The sequence below is a fragment of the Hippopotamus amphibius genome, chromosome 5, assembly GCF_030028045.1.
Source record: "Hippopotamus amphibius kiboko isolate mHipAmp2 chromosome 5, mHipAmp2.hap2, whole genome shotgun sequence".
NCBI classification, from domain to species: domain Eukaryota; kingdom Metazoa; phylum Chordata; class Mammalia; order Artiodactyla; family Hippopotamidae; genus Hippopotamus; species Hippopotamus amphibius.
Window position 1 is genome coordinate 174,066,377 of NC_080190.1, and position 12,667 is coordinate 174,079,043.

Consider the following 12,667-nt stretch of genomic DNA (forward strand, 5'->3'; position numbering starts at 1 on the left):
GCGCGCTTCCGCGCTTCCGCGGCTGGCCGCACAGCCAGCGGCGGGCCAGGGCCGCGGGCGCCGTGCTGCTCGCCGGCCTGCGGCTTCGCCCTGCGGGGCTGCCGGCTGCAGTTCGCCGGCGCTGGGGGTGCCGTGCGGGGTGCTGACGGGCGCCATGCCCGCGAGCCCGGACTTCCTGTCCCTGCGGGAGGTGTTCGATCTTCGCGCAGAGCGACGCCTGGGGAGCCGCCTGGCACCCAGTCTGGGCCCGGTGTTGGACGACGTGGGCACACTCGGCCCACAGCCCGGGCTACACCTCAAGCTGCTAGGCAGCGGGCTGCTGCTGGCCTCGCGCTACGCGCTGCTACGCGCCGCCTTGCAGGCCTCGCCCCACGCACCTCGCCAGGATGCGCTGGTCTCCAAGGGACCACTTTCCGCACAGGTGCCCGCCCCCCGGCCACGGCGTTCCGGGGCCAGGCGGGGGGCGGGCATGGGATCGAACGCGCGAAGGTCCGTGGTGCTGCAGGCGCAGCTCGGCATCGTGGAGAGGAGCCGCACCGTGGGCTTCCTACACGGCACGCGCCTGCATGCGCCGCCTGGTGAGCCCGCCTGGCGAGCTGGTAGGCTCGTGGGCGGGCCGCCCCCTCTGCGCGGCGGCGACGAGTCTCAGCCCTGGGCCGCACGCCCCCCCGCCCCCCACACCGCTTAGGCACTGCCCCAGGCGGCGCGAGCCCCTTCGAGTGCCTGGGCCGGGCTCACAGATCCGGACCCGGCGGGGCGGGGGAAGGTCGGGGTGCAGCCGGGTGTCCAGGATGCGGAACGGCACCTCGGGCCGCGCCGTCCTCGCCTCCCCGCCCCGCCCCGCCGAGGACGGGCTCCTGCGCTGCCAACCGCTGACGCTGCTGCTGGACTGGGCCGAGCGGTTCGAGGCTGAGAGCCGCCAGAGTGAAGGCCGTGGCCTTCGGCATGCTCCCGGGTGACCCAAACTTCGACAACTGCCCTCTAGGTGAGAGGGGGCTGCCGCGGAGCGGGGCTGGGCGGCCCGGCCCCCCCCACCGAGCGCTGGCCTCTCCGCAGACCGCGCGCAGGAGCGGGAGCACCCGCTTTTCAGCCGCTTCCGGGACCCCTGCCGGCTGGGCCCGCACCGGGCGCAGCCTTGGGCCCTGGGTAGGCGTCGGGTGGCCGGGCGGACCTAGGGAGGGCTCGCGGCCGGGCCTCCCCGCCCCCCCGCCAGGAACGTCGCTGAGAACCTCCAAGCTCCGCCACCCGGTAGTCTGCTCTCCGGAAATGCTGCAGAGGTGAGTGGCTACCTGGGGGCCAGGCAAGGCTGGGAGGGAGGGCTGCCCTGCCCTGCCCTGCCCTGCCCTCGCCCCCTCCTCAGGGCCTTGGAGCAGGAGGAAGGGCAGCGCCGCTACCTGGCAGGCCCTCCCGCGGGAGGCCACCCCGCTGAGCACTGGCAGGGCCGCTGCCTGGACTACATCACCTACCGAGGAGCACCGGGAGGCCTTCTGAGCCCAGTAAGTGCCAGAGCTCAGGGTGCTGGGCCTGCTGGCGCTGGGGTGAGTCCTCAACCGGACTCCCACCCCCAGGAGGTGGAACAGGTGACATTCAGCACCGCCCTGGCAGGGCTCACAGACCACCCGGCCGTGGGGCTTCGGCTCCGCATTTCCATGCCCTCCTGAGACAGATGCCAGGACGGGTGGAAAGACACACAGGGATGCAGAACGTGAGCCTGGCCGGTCGCCAGGAACAGGGCGACTTCAGGGACCTTTATTGTGTGCGCTTTCCTCACACAGCCTCCTGGGCCCTGCGGTACTCATAGACGCTGCCCCGCTCTGGGAAGGCGAGCGGCTGCAAGGGCGACCCCGGCAGTGGGGCGGGGTCCTCTGGGTCCCCGTAGCCCCCACCGCCTGGCGTGTGGAGACAGAACACGTCCTGTGGAGCAGAGGGGCAGGTTCAGGTCTGGGCATAGGCCCTGCCCTGCCTCCCACGGCAGCCCCCTCCCCACCGGGGCAGAGCGTGCATAACGGCCAGCTTGGACCACAGAGACCCGGTCCGCAGCCCCTGTCCTTCAGGAGCCAAATTAAACCCGGTCTCTGGTTATTTTCCCAACTCCGCTCCTCTCTGTGGGACGAGGGCAGCCGAGGGTCGGGGCGAGGATGGGCCAGGCCAGGACACGATCCTCACCCCGGGGTACACGGGCACCAAGGTCTTCCCACCCAGATTCACGGTCCTGCCGTCCTTCCGGATCAGTAGGTTTAGGCCAGGAGCACCGGGCTCACCCCCTGCAAGAAGAGGCAAGGTGGGAGCGGCCCAGGAGGCAAGGAAGTGGCAGACGAGGGGGCTGGCGGGGAACAGGGAGGTGGGTGGGGAGCAGCCTGGGCCGCGGGGCAGGGGGAGGGAGCCGCCTACCCATCAGGCCGTAAGGCCGGAAGGCGCGGCGCTCGGTCAGCACCGACAGCAAGGCCTCCTCCCGGAACAGCAGCTCGCGGATAACACCATCGCCGCCCCGGAAACGGCCACGACCCCCGGATCCCAGCCTCAGCTCGAAGCGGCGCAGGATAACCGGGTACCTACGCGGGTGAGGGGCTCGAGCCCAGCCCGCCGCGCCCCCGCTCCGCCCCAGGCCTGGCTCCTCAGCCTCACCCCTCCCCGCACCTGCACGGCTCACCTGCTCTCCAGGATCTCGGGGTCGGTGATGCGCGTGTTGGTCATGTGGGTGTGCACGCCGCTGCGCCCATGCCAGCCGGGGCCCGCGCCCGCGCCGCCCGCCACCGTCTCATAGTAGCCCATGTGGGCGTTGCCCAAGGTCACGTTGTTCATGCAGCCCTGGCAGGGGGAGGTGGCTGCTGCCCTGGCTGGGGGTGTATCCCCTCCCCGCACGCTGCCGCCCGCAGCTCTCCCCCCACAGCCCCCCAGCAGCCCCCGAGCGGTGCCCACTGGCCCACCACACCTGGGAGGCGGCGCAGGCCCCGAAGGCCCCCAGGATGACGTCCACCACCCGCTGCGACGTGAGCACGTTGCCACCCACCACCGCTGCCTCGGGGGACGGGTCCAGGATGGAGCCTTTAGGAATCACAACACGCACTGGCACCAGGCAGCCCTGTGGGGAGAGGGGCCGGCTGGGGAACGCCAGGGTGGCACGCCACCCGCATCCCCGGCATCCGTCCGACCTTGGGCTGACCGGGCCCCGGCTCACTCAGGGTGGTACGGGACCTGGAGCTGACCCGCTGTCCCTGTGCACAGCACACCCCTGCGCACCTGGTTGAGCGGGATGTCGCGGCCGACCAGACAGCGGAGGCAGTAGATGAGAGCAGACAGCGTGATGGCCCGCGGCGCGTTGAGGTTGCCGAACACCTCGGGCCCCGTGCCGCTGAAGTCAAACACCGCACTCCCCTGCCCGCCAGAGAGCAGGGGAGACGTCAGCAGCCAGGTGGCCGTGCCCTGATGCCCGGGGAGGTCACCCCTCCTAAGACTGACCTGACTCAGGTTGATCTGCACGCGGAGTCGGATGGGGGAGCCGTCGTCCATGTGGTCCTCTGCAGACACCTCCAGGGGCAGGCCTCGGGCCTGCCGGGAGCTTCCAAAGGCCCGAAGCATGTCCCGCACAGCTAGCTCAGCGTTTGCCTGGTGGGAGCACGCCCAGGCACAGCCAGATCACCTTCCAGGTGGGCCACGTGCCCCTCCCTCCCCACCCACCTACCTGGGGCAGGCACAAGCTGCCCCCTTTCTCCTCCCCCTAGGCCCACCTGAATATGGCCCATGTAGGCCTGCACCACATCCAGGCCGTACTGCCCGATGAGCTCGCCCACCAGCTGGATGCCCTTCTGGTTGGCTGCCACCTGGGCACGCAGATCTGACAGGTTGTCCTGCAGGTTCCGGGTCCCGCTGCAGCCTGGAATCTTGCCTGGTGCCCGTAGGGCTTCGGTTACCGCTGAATGGATGGGATCGCCCCTGAGCCACCCTCAAGGTCCCAGGGCCACCTGTGCCTGCCGCACACCTGCTGTAGCTCTGCTGGGGCACTGCAGGGCCTGCATGTTCGTGCATCCCTGGCTCACCACTACCGTGCTGACTCTCCCAGGGCCCTGAAAACTCCCAGCATCCCCCCGTCGGCTGCTGAACCTCCTCCTCCCCACACCCTCATCCCCCTGGGCACCCCGGGACGGGACAGGCAGCGTTGACCATGACCTCACCGGGGCTGGAGGTCCCTGGGGCATGGGTGGGGGCAAGGAGCAGGTTCTCCCAGCAGACTCTTTCCTCCTTCATCCCTCCTGCCCTGCTGCCCACCACCTGGCCCACTCTCTCCAGCTTTCTCTGGGCCCCCTTCCCCTCTCCCAGCAGGAAAAACCACTTCCCGTAACCCTCCCCCACTCACACGGCCCTCAGCTCTGGGCTCCCCCACGCACCGCCACCGCCAATCCTTCTGAAAGAGCATCAGCATGGCGGCCCGTCCCCCCCCCCGCCCCAGATCTGGACAAGGCCTCCACCCCTGGCAAGCAGTACAGGTTCTGGCCCCACGGACCACGCCCTGCCGTGGGAAAGCTCTCCTGGTTCTAGGTCAGGATCCTCTCGGAGCCCCCTGGCCACTGGGTCCTCTGCCACAGGCCTGCACACGTCCCTCAGTGACCCTGTCCCTCTGCCCCTGCCCCACCCTGACCAAGGAGGCAGCCAGGCCTCGGCCACTCTGTTGGCGTCCTCAGCACCCACGTCAGCTCACGGCTCTGTGACCCCATCGTCCACCCTGCCCACATCACCTGTTCTCATGCTGCGATGCCCCCCGGGTGTGCGGACCCCTGCGGCCTCGCACCCGCTGCCCCTGACCCCCAGGCCCCACGGCAGCTTCTGTCCCACCTTCCTTGCCACTGCCGTGCCACAACCTCCATCCTACAGCTGCCCCAACGTGCCTCTCTCTCCCGCCCCCAAATCCCCCCAGATACCAACCCTGACCCCCAAAACAGCCCCGAAGCACCTTCCACCTTGCCTCCCAGCTTGAGGCTCAGCAGCCAGTCTAGGGCACGTGCAGCTGCTCCACCCCACGCCCTCTGCCTGGCCTGCGGGCCCTCCTCGGACCCTCCGTGCACCCCACGGGTAGGCAAGGCGCTCGCCTGGTGCACGGGCAGACACGCGCGGGCCCAGCTGTAGCCCTTCACGGCTGCCCGCCCGCCCCACTGCCCAGTGACTGACCTGGGCCCAGGAAAGCTCTTCAGGAGCCTGCAGCCCCTGGCCCCTGGCAGCACTGTGTCTCTGCAGACCCAGACCCAATACAAGCCCGTCGCAAATCATAACACCGCAAGCAGCTGCCCACCTGAAAATAGGCTCCTCCCCACCCTGCACCCAATCCCTTGGGTATCCTGGCCAGCTCCCCACCCCCAAACCACTGAGGCTTTCCTGGGTCCTGGCAGAACTCAGCTCAGCCCCTCGGAGGGCCTCGGAGAGAGGTCTGCAACCTCGCTGTGGGGTCGCTGCTGGCCCCCCAGCCGGGAGGCAGGCCCGGGCTGGGGGGCGGGGCTGCGCCGCCGTGTCCCGCCCAGCCTGGCCAGGTGTGCCAGCCCTGCCCCTACCCCAGCTCCACTGCCACTCACCCTCCTCCTGGAAGACACCCCCCCGGACGAGCCTGAAGGACAGGAAGACAGAGCCCTCCTGCTCCAGGCTGGTGGAGTTGGGGGGCATGGAGCCTGGGGTGATGCCCCCGATGTCCGCGTGGTGCCCGCGGCTGGCCACGTAGAACACAGGCCGCGTCTGACCCGGCCAAAACACCTAGGGTGAGAGCCACGGTGAGCGGCGCTGGCGGCCCCGCCCCCGAAGGTCCCGGGGCCGCGACGCTCACCGGCGTGATGACGGTCAGGTCCGGCAGGTGACTGCCCCCCGCGCTGGGGTGGTTGCTCAGCAGCACGTCGCCGGGGTGGAGGTCAGCCCCCAGGTGCCGGATCTGAGGCCGGGAGACAGTGCCGGATGGGGACGGGGCAGGACCAGGCGGCAGGGCACAGGGAGGGGGCCCCCCCGCACCTGGAACTGCACCGTCTCCTGCATGGCACCCAGGTGCACGGGGATGTGAGGCGCGTTGGAGACCAGACCCCCGTCAGGCCCGAAGAGGGCACAGGAGAAGTCCAGGCGCTCCTTGATGTTGGTGGAGATGGCCGTGCGCTGCAGGATGCGGCCCATCTGCTCTGGGGACACAGAGTGACCAGATGCCCGTGGACCCCACCCCCCCCCCCCACAGAGCCGCCCTGGGGTACGGAGCGGCAGGGCCAGCGCTGCCTTCAGGCCTCGCAGTCCCAGACCCCGGACCCGAGGTGGGTGATGGTCCGTCTAGGCACCGAGAGGCCGTGGCCAGACCACGTCCTGCTCGTGAGAAGGGCAGCCCCTTCCTCCCCAGCCTGGCCCGCTGTCCCGCCAACCCTATGCCCCGCCTCGCACACTGAGAACCTGGTGCCCAGGCACAGGCGTCACGGCCCTCAGCCTGAGCCGGGGCTCCCTGTGCGGAGCCCAGGTCACACGGGGCCGGGAGGAGACACGCGCCCCCCCGCCCACCGCCCGCAGGCGCAGCGGGGCCGCGCCATCCCGGGGCCGGGGCCGCACTGCCTGCCGGTCCCCTTCTGCCCCTCCCCCCGTCACGCCGCCTGCGCACCCCTCTGCCCGGCGTGCGGACCCCCGGCCGGCACCACAGGGAGCAGGGCGGGGAGGCAGGACGGCGGCAGCCACTCACCCGCGATACTCATGAAGCGGTGGGAGAAGACAGACAGGTGGACGGGGTCAAGCCGGACACCCACCCTGCTGGGGGCCTCCGCCCCCACGCTGACACGGATGTCCCCGCTCTCAGTCACCTCTGCCTGGCAGCCTGGCTCCACCAGGATGGTACTGGGGGCAGGGGAGCAGAGGGGCTGGAGGAGCCAGGCCACGTCCCCCTGCCTACCAGGGACCCCACGTGCCCAGGCCAAGGAACACCCCAACCACGAAGGGACCCCAGAGTCCTTTAGACTCCTGCGGCTTGGGCCAGAGAAGCCCCGTCCAGGGCCCCACAGCTCAGCCCGGCCCTCACGCCCCCGGCCCCACCCAGGCCAGGCCTCAGCTCACCTGTGGCTGTCAATGATGAGGCAGGGCCCCTGCAGCTTGTGCCCACAGCCCAGCTCTCCCAACAGGTACACGGGGGTCTCCTGGTAGCCCCCCTCAAAGTAGCACTGGGTCATCTAAGGAGGGTGCGGGGCGAGTGAGGCTCCTAGGGCCGGTGCCCTCCCGGGTCTCCCCTCCACACCTGTCCCCGCGTCCCAGTGGGAGTGGCTGGGCAGGCACAGGCAGGGCCACCAACCTTGTCTACCCGGGGAGGCCCGCTCTGGGCTTTTGGGACATGCTCGAGGCAAAGGCCACTGCGGCCAGTGCCCCTCACCCGCACGTCGTCCACCACCACTGGTCGCTCGGGGATGAAGAAGCCAAACTCCCTCACGTACCTGCACACGGGGCAGCCCCGGGGAGCCGTCAGGGTGGGCAGCCAGGCTGGAGACCCCGCCAGGGCTCCCAGGACACGGAGCTCACGTACCTCTCCATGAAGGCTGCCCCAAAGTCGCCCGCTCTGGGTGAGCGGGCAGTGGCTGGGTGCTGGTGGGCGGACACCATCAGGGCGCAGTCCGTGCCCTGGTAGCGCAGGTGCAGGAAGCTCTCGGTGTTGATCTGGGACCTGCGACGGTGGCAGGCAGGGCACTGGCACAGGGCGCCCCTCGAGGACACCTGTCCCGCCTCCTCCAGCACTCGGGGTCCAGCCTCCCTGCCTGCCGCGAAGGCGCCCCAAGTGAGGGGCTAGGGTGCTGCAGGCCCTCCACGTGGCCCGGCCACCCTCGGAGCCTCACCTGGGGAAGCCCTGGGCCCGCAGAGCATCCACACACTGGTCCTCTAGGTGGCTCAACCTCTGGTCCAGCTGCACAAAGGTCTCGGGAGCATAGGGCAGGGAGCAGGGCTCCTGCGCCTCGTGTACCACGTCTGCCAGGGCCAGCCCCAGTGCTGACAGCAGCCCGCTATGCCTGGGGGGGGGCAGGGGCCACACAGAGACAGGGTAGAGTGCCTCCCCAAGTGGGCCCCCCACCCCGGACAGCCACACCGCACCCACACACCTGTGGATGTGCACGGTGTCCATGCCCAGCGCCCGGGCGATGGCGCAAGCATGCTGCCCACCGGCTCCCCCGAAGCAAGCCAGCACGTGGGCCGAGGGGTCGTGGCCTCGTGCCTGGGGAACCAGAAGGGGATCAGCGGCCTGCCCTGCCCCGCCCAGCCCCCCACCCATTCCCCGCCCCCAAGATGAGGGCAAAGGCGGTTGTACCTGCGTGAGCGCACGGATGGGCCGGCACATGGCCTCGTTGGCCACACGCACAAACCCCATGGCCACCTCCTCCAGGCTCAGCGGGGAGGCCGGGCAGGGCCCGTTGGTCAGGAAGCTGTTGACCTCAGTGGCCACAGCCTCCAGGGCCTTTCGGGACGCCTCCGGGGACAGCGGCTGGTCCTCTCCCGGCCCAAAAATGCAGGGGAAGGAGGCAGGCAGCAGGCGACCCAGGACCAGATTAGCATCCGTCACGGTCACCGGGCCTCCTGGGAGGTGCGCACAGTGTGGGGCTGGGGCTGGGCGCCAGGAGTGGGCGGTGGGCGTGGGGCTGTGGGGGTGGGCTGTGCGGGAAGGGGCGCGGCAGCGCCTACGCCCGCTCTCACCTTTGCGGTAGCAGGCGGGGCCGGGGTGGGCTCCTGCGGACTCTGGCCCCACCACGAAGAGGCCTGACCTTTGGAGAAGGGAACTGGAGTTGGAGGCCGGCTGGGAGGCAGGGCTCAGGGCCCCGCGCAGGTGCGGGGTGCAGCTAACCTGAAGAAGAGGCGGGAGCCCCCGCCAGCTGCCACTGTGTTGATGTCCAACTGGGGGGCCTGGAGGGTGACCCCAGCTGTGCTGGCCTCAAAGACGTGCTCAAACACCCCAGCGTAGCGGCTCACGTCGGTGGACGTGCCTGGCAGGGGACGGAGTGGCAAGGAGTCACGCCACAGACCTGGGTGCCTGAGGTTGCCCAGCCCGGCAAGGAGGCTCCCCCAGACCCCACCCTGGGGCCCTCATACCTCCCATGTCAAAGCCAATGACAGGCTGGCCGCCCTCCACCCGGTAGGTGGTGGCCGAGTAACCAACCACACCCCCAGCGGGGCCCGAGAGCACTGCGCGGGAGCCACTGAAGGAGTCCATGGGCACCAGGCCCCCGTCGGAGCGCATGAACAGCACCTGCACGTCCTGTGGGCAGGCAGGCGGGCAGTGAGGGGCGGGGGGGGGCCGCAGGACAGGGGGCGGGCGGGGCGGGGGCTCACCTTGAGCTGACCCTGGAAGCCACGGCGGAAGCCCTGCACGTAGCGCTGGATGGTGGGTGTGAGGTAGGCGTCAGCGCAGGCCGTGTGTCCCCGAGGCACGATGCGCACCATGGGCATGGACTCCGAGGACAGCGACACGTGAGCGAAGCCCAGCTCCCGGGCCAGGGCGCCCACCTGCTGCTCGTGCTGGGCCCACCTGCGATGACGCCCGCGTGCCGCTGAGCCGCCCGCCCGCCCGCCGGCCCACCCGCCACGGTGCCCCCAGCCGGCCCACACTCACGTGTACGAGTGCATGAGCACCACGGCCAGGCTGCGGATGCCTCGGGACAGGAGCCCCTCCAGCTTCCCGCGGAGGCCCCCCAGGTCCACAGGCTGCCTCACCTCCAGCAGGTCCCCCGTGAGGCCTGCAGGGAAGCCCGCCGCTGCCCGTCACAGGCCCATCCGGGCCCGCTGCCCCACCCGCCAACACCCGGGGCACCCATACCTTTCACAGGTGCCCCAGCACCTGGCTCCGCTCGATACAGCACCACACGCTCGTCCACTTCCAGCACCTCCTCGTACAGCATCTCGGGCATGGGCACGGCCTGCGGGCAGGCAGAGGCTCAGAGGAGGCCCAGGCCTGAGGGTCCCTGCTGGGGTCCTGCATGGGTGGGGCAATGCAGGCGAGGGGATATGTCCCAGAAGGCCAGTCCACAAGCCCAGAAGACACCGTCAGAAAGGGTGGCGCCAGGAAGCCCCATCCAGGGGGCAGCTCTCAGCCCCCAGGTATCTGAGTGCAGCCAACTGCCCCGCCCCCACAAGGGCAGCTCCTTCTCAGAACCCAGCAGTGGGGGTGGGGGTCAGGGTCCAGGACAGGGCATCGTGGCAGACAGGCACAGGACAGCACGTGACCGCTCAGGGCTGGGCGGACGCGGCGTCCCTTTACGAGCACTCGGAACCTCCTCTCTCACAGCTGGTGGCCCTGGGCTGCCACTGACCCTTCTGGGGACCGCCCTCCCGGAGGGGCCGCGGCGCCCAGGGAAAACGTGCGCCGCAGAGCTGGCCGCCCACGGGCGTGGATGAGCTCACCAGGTCAAAGAGGTCCTCGCGGGCCTGGGTGCCAACGTGCAGCAGGTCTCTGAAGCCGCGGGTCACCAGCAGTGCCACGCGCTCCCCGCGCCGTTCCAGCAGCGCGTTGGTAGCCACCGTGGTGCCCATGCGGATGCTGGCAATGCGGCTGGTGTCCAGTGGCCGGTCCCGTGGCAACAGGATGCCCCCCTCCTGGGAACCACGTGGTCAGCCATCAGGCCTCTGGCCCTGAGGCCCCTCCCCACCCCACCACCCTGCCCCGGCCACCTGCTCCAGGATGCGGCGGATGCCCTCGGTGGGTGCGTCCACATAGTTAGCGGGGTCTTCTGAGAGCAGCTTTAAGACCCTCACGTGCCCCCCTGGGCACTGGGCAAAGACATCTGTGAAGGTGCCTCCACGGTCGATGGCAAAATGGAAGCGCCCCTCCGGACCGCCCATGCCGACGGAGTCCAGCAGCGACTCTTCAGCCGGCAGACCTGGGAGAACTGGACAGAGGCAGTGGGTCGCCGGGGGCGCTGGGGGTCATCCACAGGCAGGCAGCCCCGGGCAGAGCTGGGACGGGGAGAGGACGGGGATTCCAGGCCCAGGAGCGGCCCTGGGTGGAGCCGGAGCTGAGCAAGTCCCCGGTGGACCTGATGCCCCCTCCTCCCCAGGTCCAGCCCCAGGGCTGGGAGGGAGCCCCGGGGCCCGGAGCAGGCGCGGCGGGAGCCCCCAGGCTGGGGTGTCGGGGCCCTGAAGCGCGAAGAGGCACAGGCGTTGGGGGCGGGTGAGAGAAGGCGCACCTCCCGAAGGCTCGACCTTGGCGCAGAGGCCGTGCGGGACACGGGGCCGGGGCGGAGCCCGCGCAGACGACGGGGCGGGGCGGGGCGGGGCGGGGCGGGGCGGGGCGGGCCCCGGGGGCGAGCGGGGGCAGGGCGGTGCGGCCCACCTGCGCGCTCGGCTCCGGCTCGCTCGCCGTCCGTCCGCCCGCCCCCCCGGCCCGGAAGCGGGGCCCGCCTCCCGCACGAGCGGTCCCGGCGCGCCGGGCTCTCGGGTTGCGTCAGGCTCGGCGGCCCGGGGCCGCCCCCTCCCTCCGCCGCGCGGCGCCGCGAGGACGGCGGGGCGGGGCCCGAGCTGGGCCGGGGCGCGGGCGTCTCCGTCCCGGTGCCCGCGGCGCGGCCCGGAGCTCGCTGGGCGCGCAGGTGCCCGGGGCGGGCGGAGCGGGCGGCCTGGAGAAGCCCCTCCCGCCCCGCGGGCGCGCCGGGCCCCCTGCCGGCACCCAGGCTGAGGTCCCCGGGCGCCGCGGTCAGCCCCGTGACCACGGGGCGCCAGGCTGCCCCGCCCCGGCCGGTTTCCCGGGGCTGAAAGCTGCCCGGGTGGCTGCCCGGGCCTGCGGGGGACGGGAGCTCCGGCGAGGGAGCGGTGGGGGGGGGCTAGGTGGCTTCCCAAGCAGCGGCACAGCAGGTGACACCGTTCGTGTCCCGGCCCCCTCCCGCTCCACGACCTCCCCCTTCCTTGAGCCTTGCTGGCCCTCGAAGCCCACTAGGTCCCAGGAGGAGGGCGGTGGGCTGCACCCCAGGCGGGGACAGGGCTCCCCACGGACGGCGGCCTCTGGCCCCCTCACTTCAGTCCAGCCCTGCTGCGGGTCCGTCTCTCAGAGGTGTCACCTTCTTCCTGCGGCACCCCACTCCGCCCCTCCCCCCCAGCACCTGCCAAGACACGGCCCCGCAGGAGCGGCCCCCTCTTTCGCTGCCCTGCACAGCTGAGTGAGTGGAGCCTGCGGACCTCCGAGAGGAGCCCCCCGGCCCGGCCGGCGCACCTCGCTCAGCATCCTTGAACTTGATGGTCCTGCGCCGGGGCTGCCGGGGGCTGGCGGCGCCCCCCGCCAGGAGCCCGGCGCCGCTGAAGCCCAGGCCGCTACTCCGGCTCCTGAGCAGCAGCTTCAGCTCCTGGTTCTCCTGCATGAGCTGCACCAGCCGCCGCAGCTCCTCGTTCTCCTGCGCCAGCCGCTGGATCTCCTGCCGCAGGCCCTCATAGCTGCTGAGGAGGGACATGCCCAGTGGCAGCTGGGGGTGGTGGGTGGCGGCAGCTGGCGGGCTGGCCAGGGGCAGCGGACCCCGCCATTGTGAGGTCACGGCTGCCCCTACCTCTGCTCCTCAGCCACATTCCGGGGCTTCAGAGCCAGAGCCCAGCAGTTCCGAGCACCCGGAGCAGGGCACACCTGACCTCAGACCTCTGGTCCCCTGAGAGCCAAATGACTAGTGGAGCCCAGACCTGCCCCAGGCCTGGAGTCCCTCTAGGAAGCCTCTTCTGGAGG

The 12,667-nt window shown here is 71.0% G+C and overlaps 2 protein-coding genes across 3 annotated transcripts; one reads left to right on the top strand and one right to left on the bottom strand.

Moving 5' to 3' along the window:
* The first annotated feature begins 154 nt into the window (after positions 1–154).
* Positions 155–1,769, top strand: LOC130854334 (sphingomyelin phosphodiesterase 5-like). The gene is given in 8 exon segments (XM_057737027.1): positions 155–421; positions 506–570; positions 839–928; positions 930–985; positions 1,057–1,146; positions 1,214–1,277; positions 1,361–1,496; positions 1,569–1,769. Coding segments are annotated over 8 exon segments (861 nt in total). The 3' UTR covers positions 1,662–1,769.
* OPLAH (5-oxoprolinase, ATP-hydrolysing) lies at positions 1,707–11,331 on the bottom strand. 2 transcript variants are annotated; one of them, XM_057736735.1, is made up of 27 exons: positions 11,300–11,331; positions 10,639–10,856; positions 10,372–10,563; positions 9,788–9,887; positions 9,584–9,707; positions 9,304–9,499; positions 9,064–9,229; positions 8,819–8,957; positions 8,671–8,738; positions 8,288–8,553; positions 8,082–8,194; positions 7,821–7,991; positions 7,514–7,651; positions 7,286–7,424; positions 7,054–7,166; positions 6,686–6,837; positions 5,986–6,146; positions 5,807–5,908; positions 5,562–5,736; positions 3,729–3,913; positions 3,460–3,606; positions 3,241–3,375; positions 2,933–3,082; positions 2,651–2,808; positions 2,392–2,552; positions 2,167–2,264; positions 1,707–1,914 (listed from the first exon to the last, which is right to left on the bottom strand). In XM_057736735.1, the coding sequence occupies exons 2-27, from the start codon at positions 10,807–10,809 to the stop codon at positions 1,768–1,770; spliced, it is 3,867 nt and encodes a 1,288-aa protein (XP_057592718.1). In that variant the 5' UTR covers positions 10,810–10,856; positions 11,300–11,331; the 3' UTR covers positions 1,707–1,767. The 2 variants fall into 2 exon arrangements, with proteins under 2 accessions (XP_057592718.1, XP_057592719.1); XM_057736736.1 differs by lacking the exon at positions 11,300–11,331 and adding an exon at positions 11,154–11,183.
* Between the last annotated feature and the right edge of the window lie 1,336 nt (positions 11,332–12,667).

Excerpts from the sequence above, each read along its gene's own strand:
- OPLAH (XM_057736735.1), bottom strand. The coding sequence starts at position 10,809 with ATGGGCGGTCCGGAGGGGCGCTTCCATTTTGCCATCGACCGTGGAGGC. Across the intron at positions 6,147-6,685 it reads CCGCTTCATGAGTATCGCGG|AGCAGATGGGCCGCATCCTG; the intron begins GTGAGTGGCTGC and ends CTGTGTCCCCAG. Across the intron at positions 5,737-5,806 it reads ACCTGACCGTCATCACGCCG|GTGTTTTGGCCGGGTCAGAC; the intron begins GTGAGCGTCGCG and ends CTCTCACCCTAG.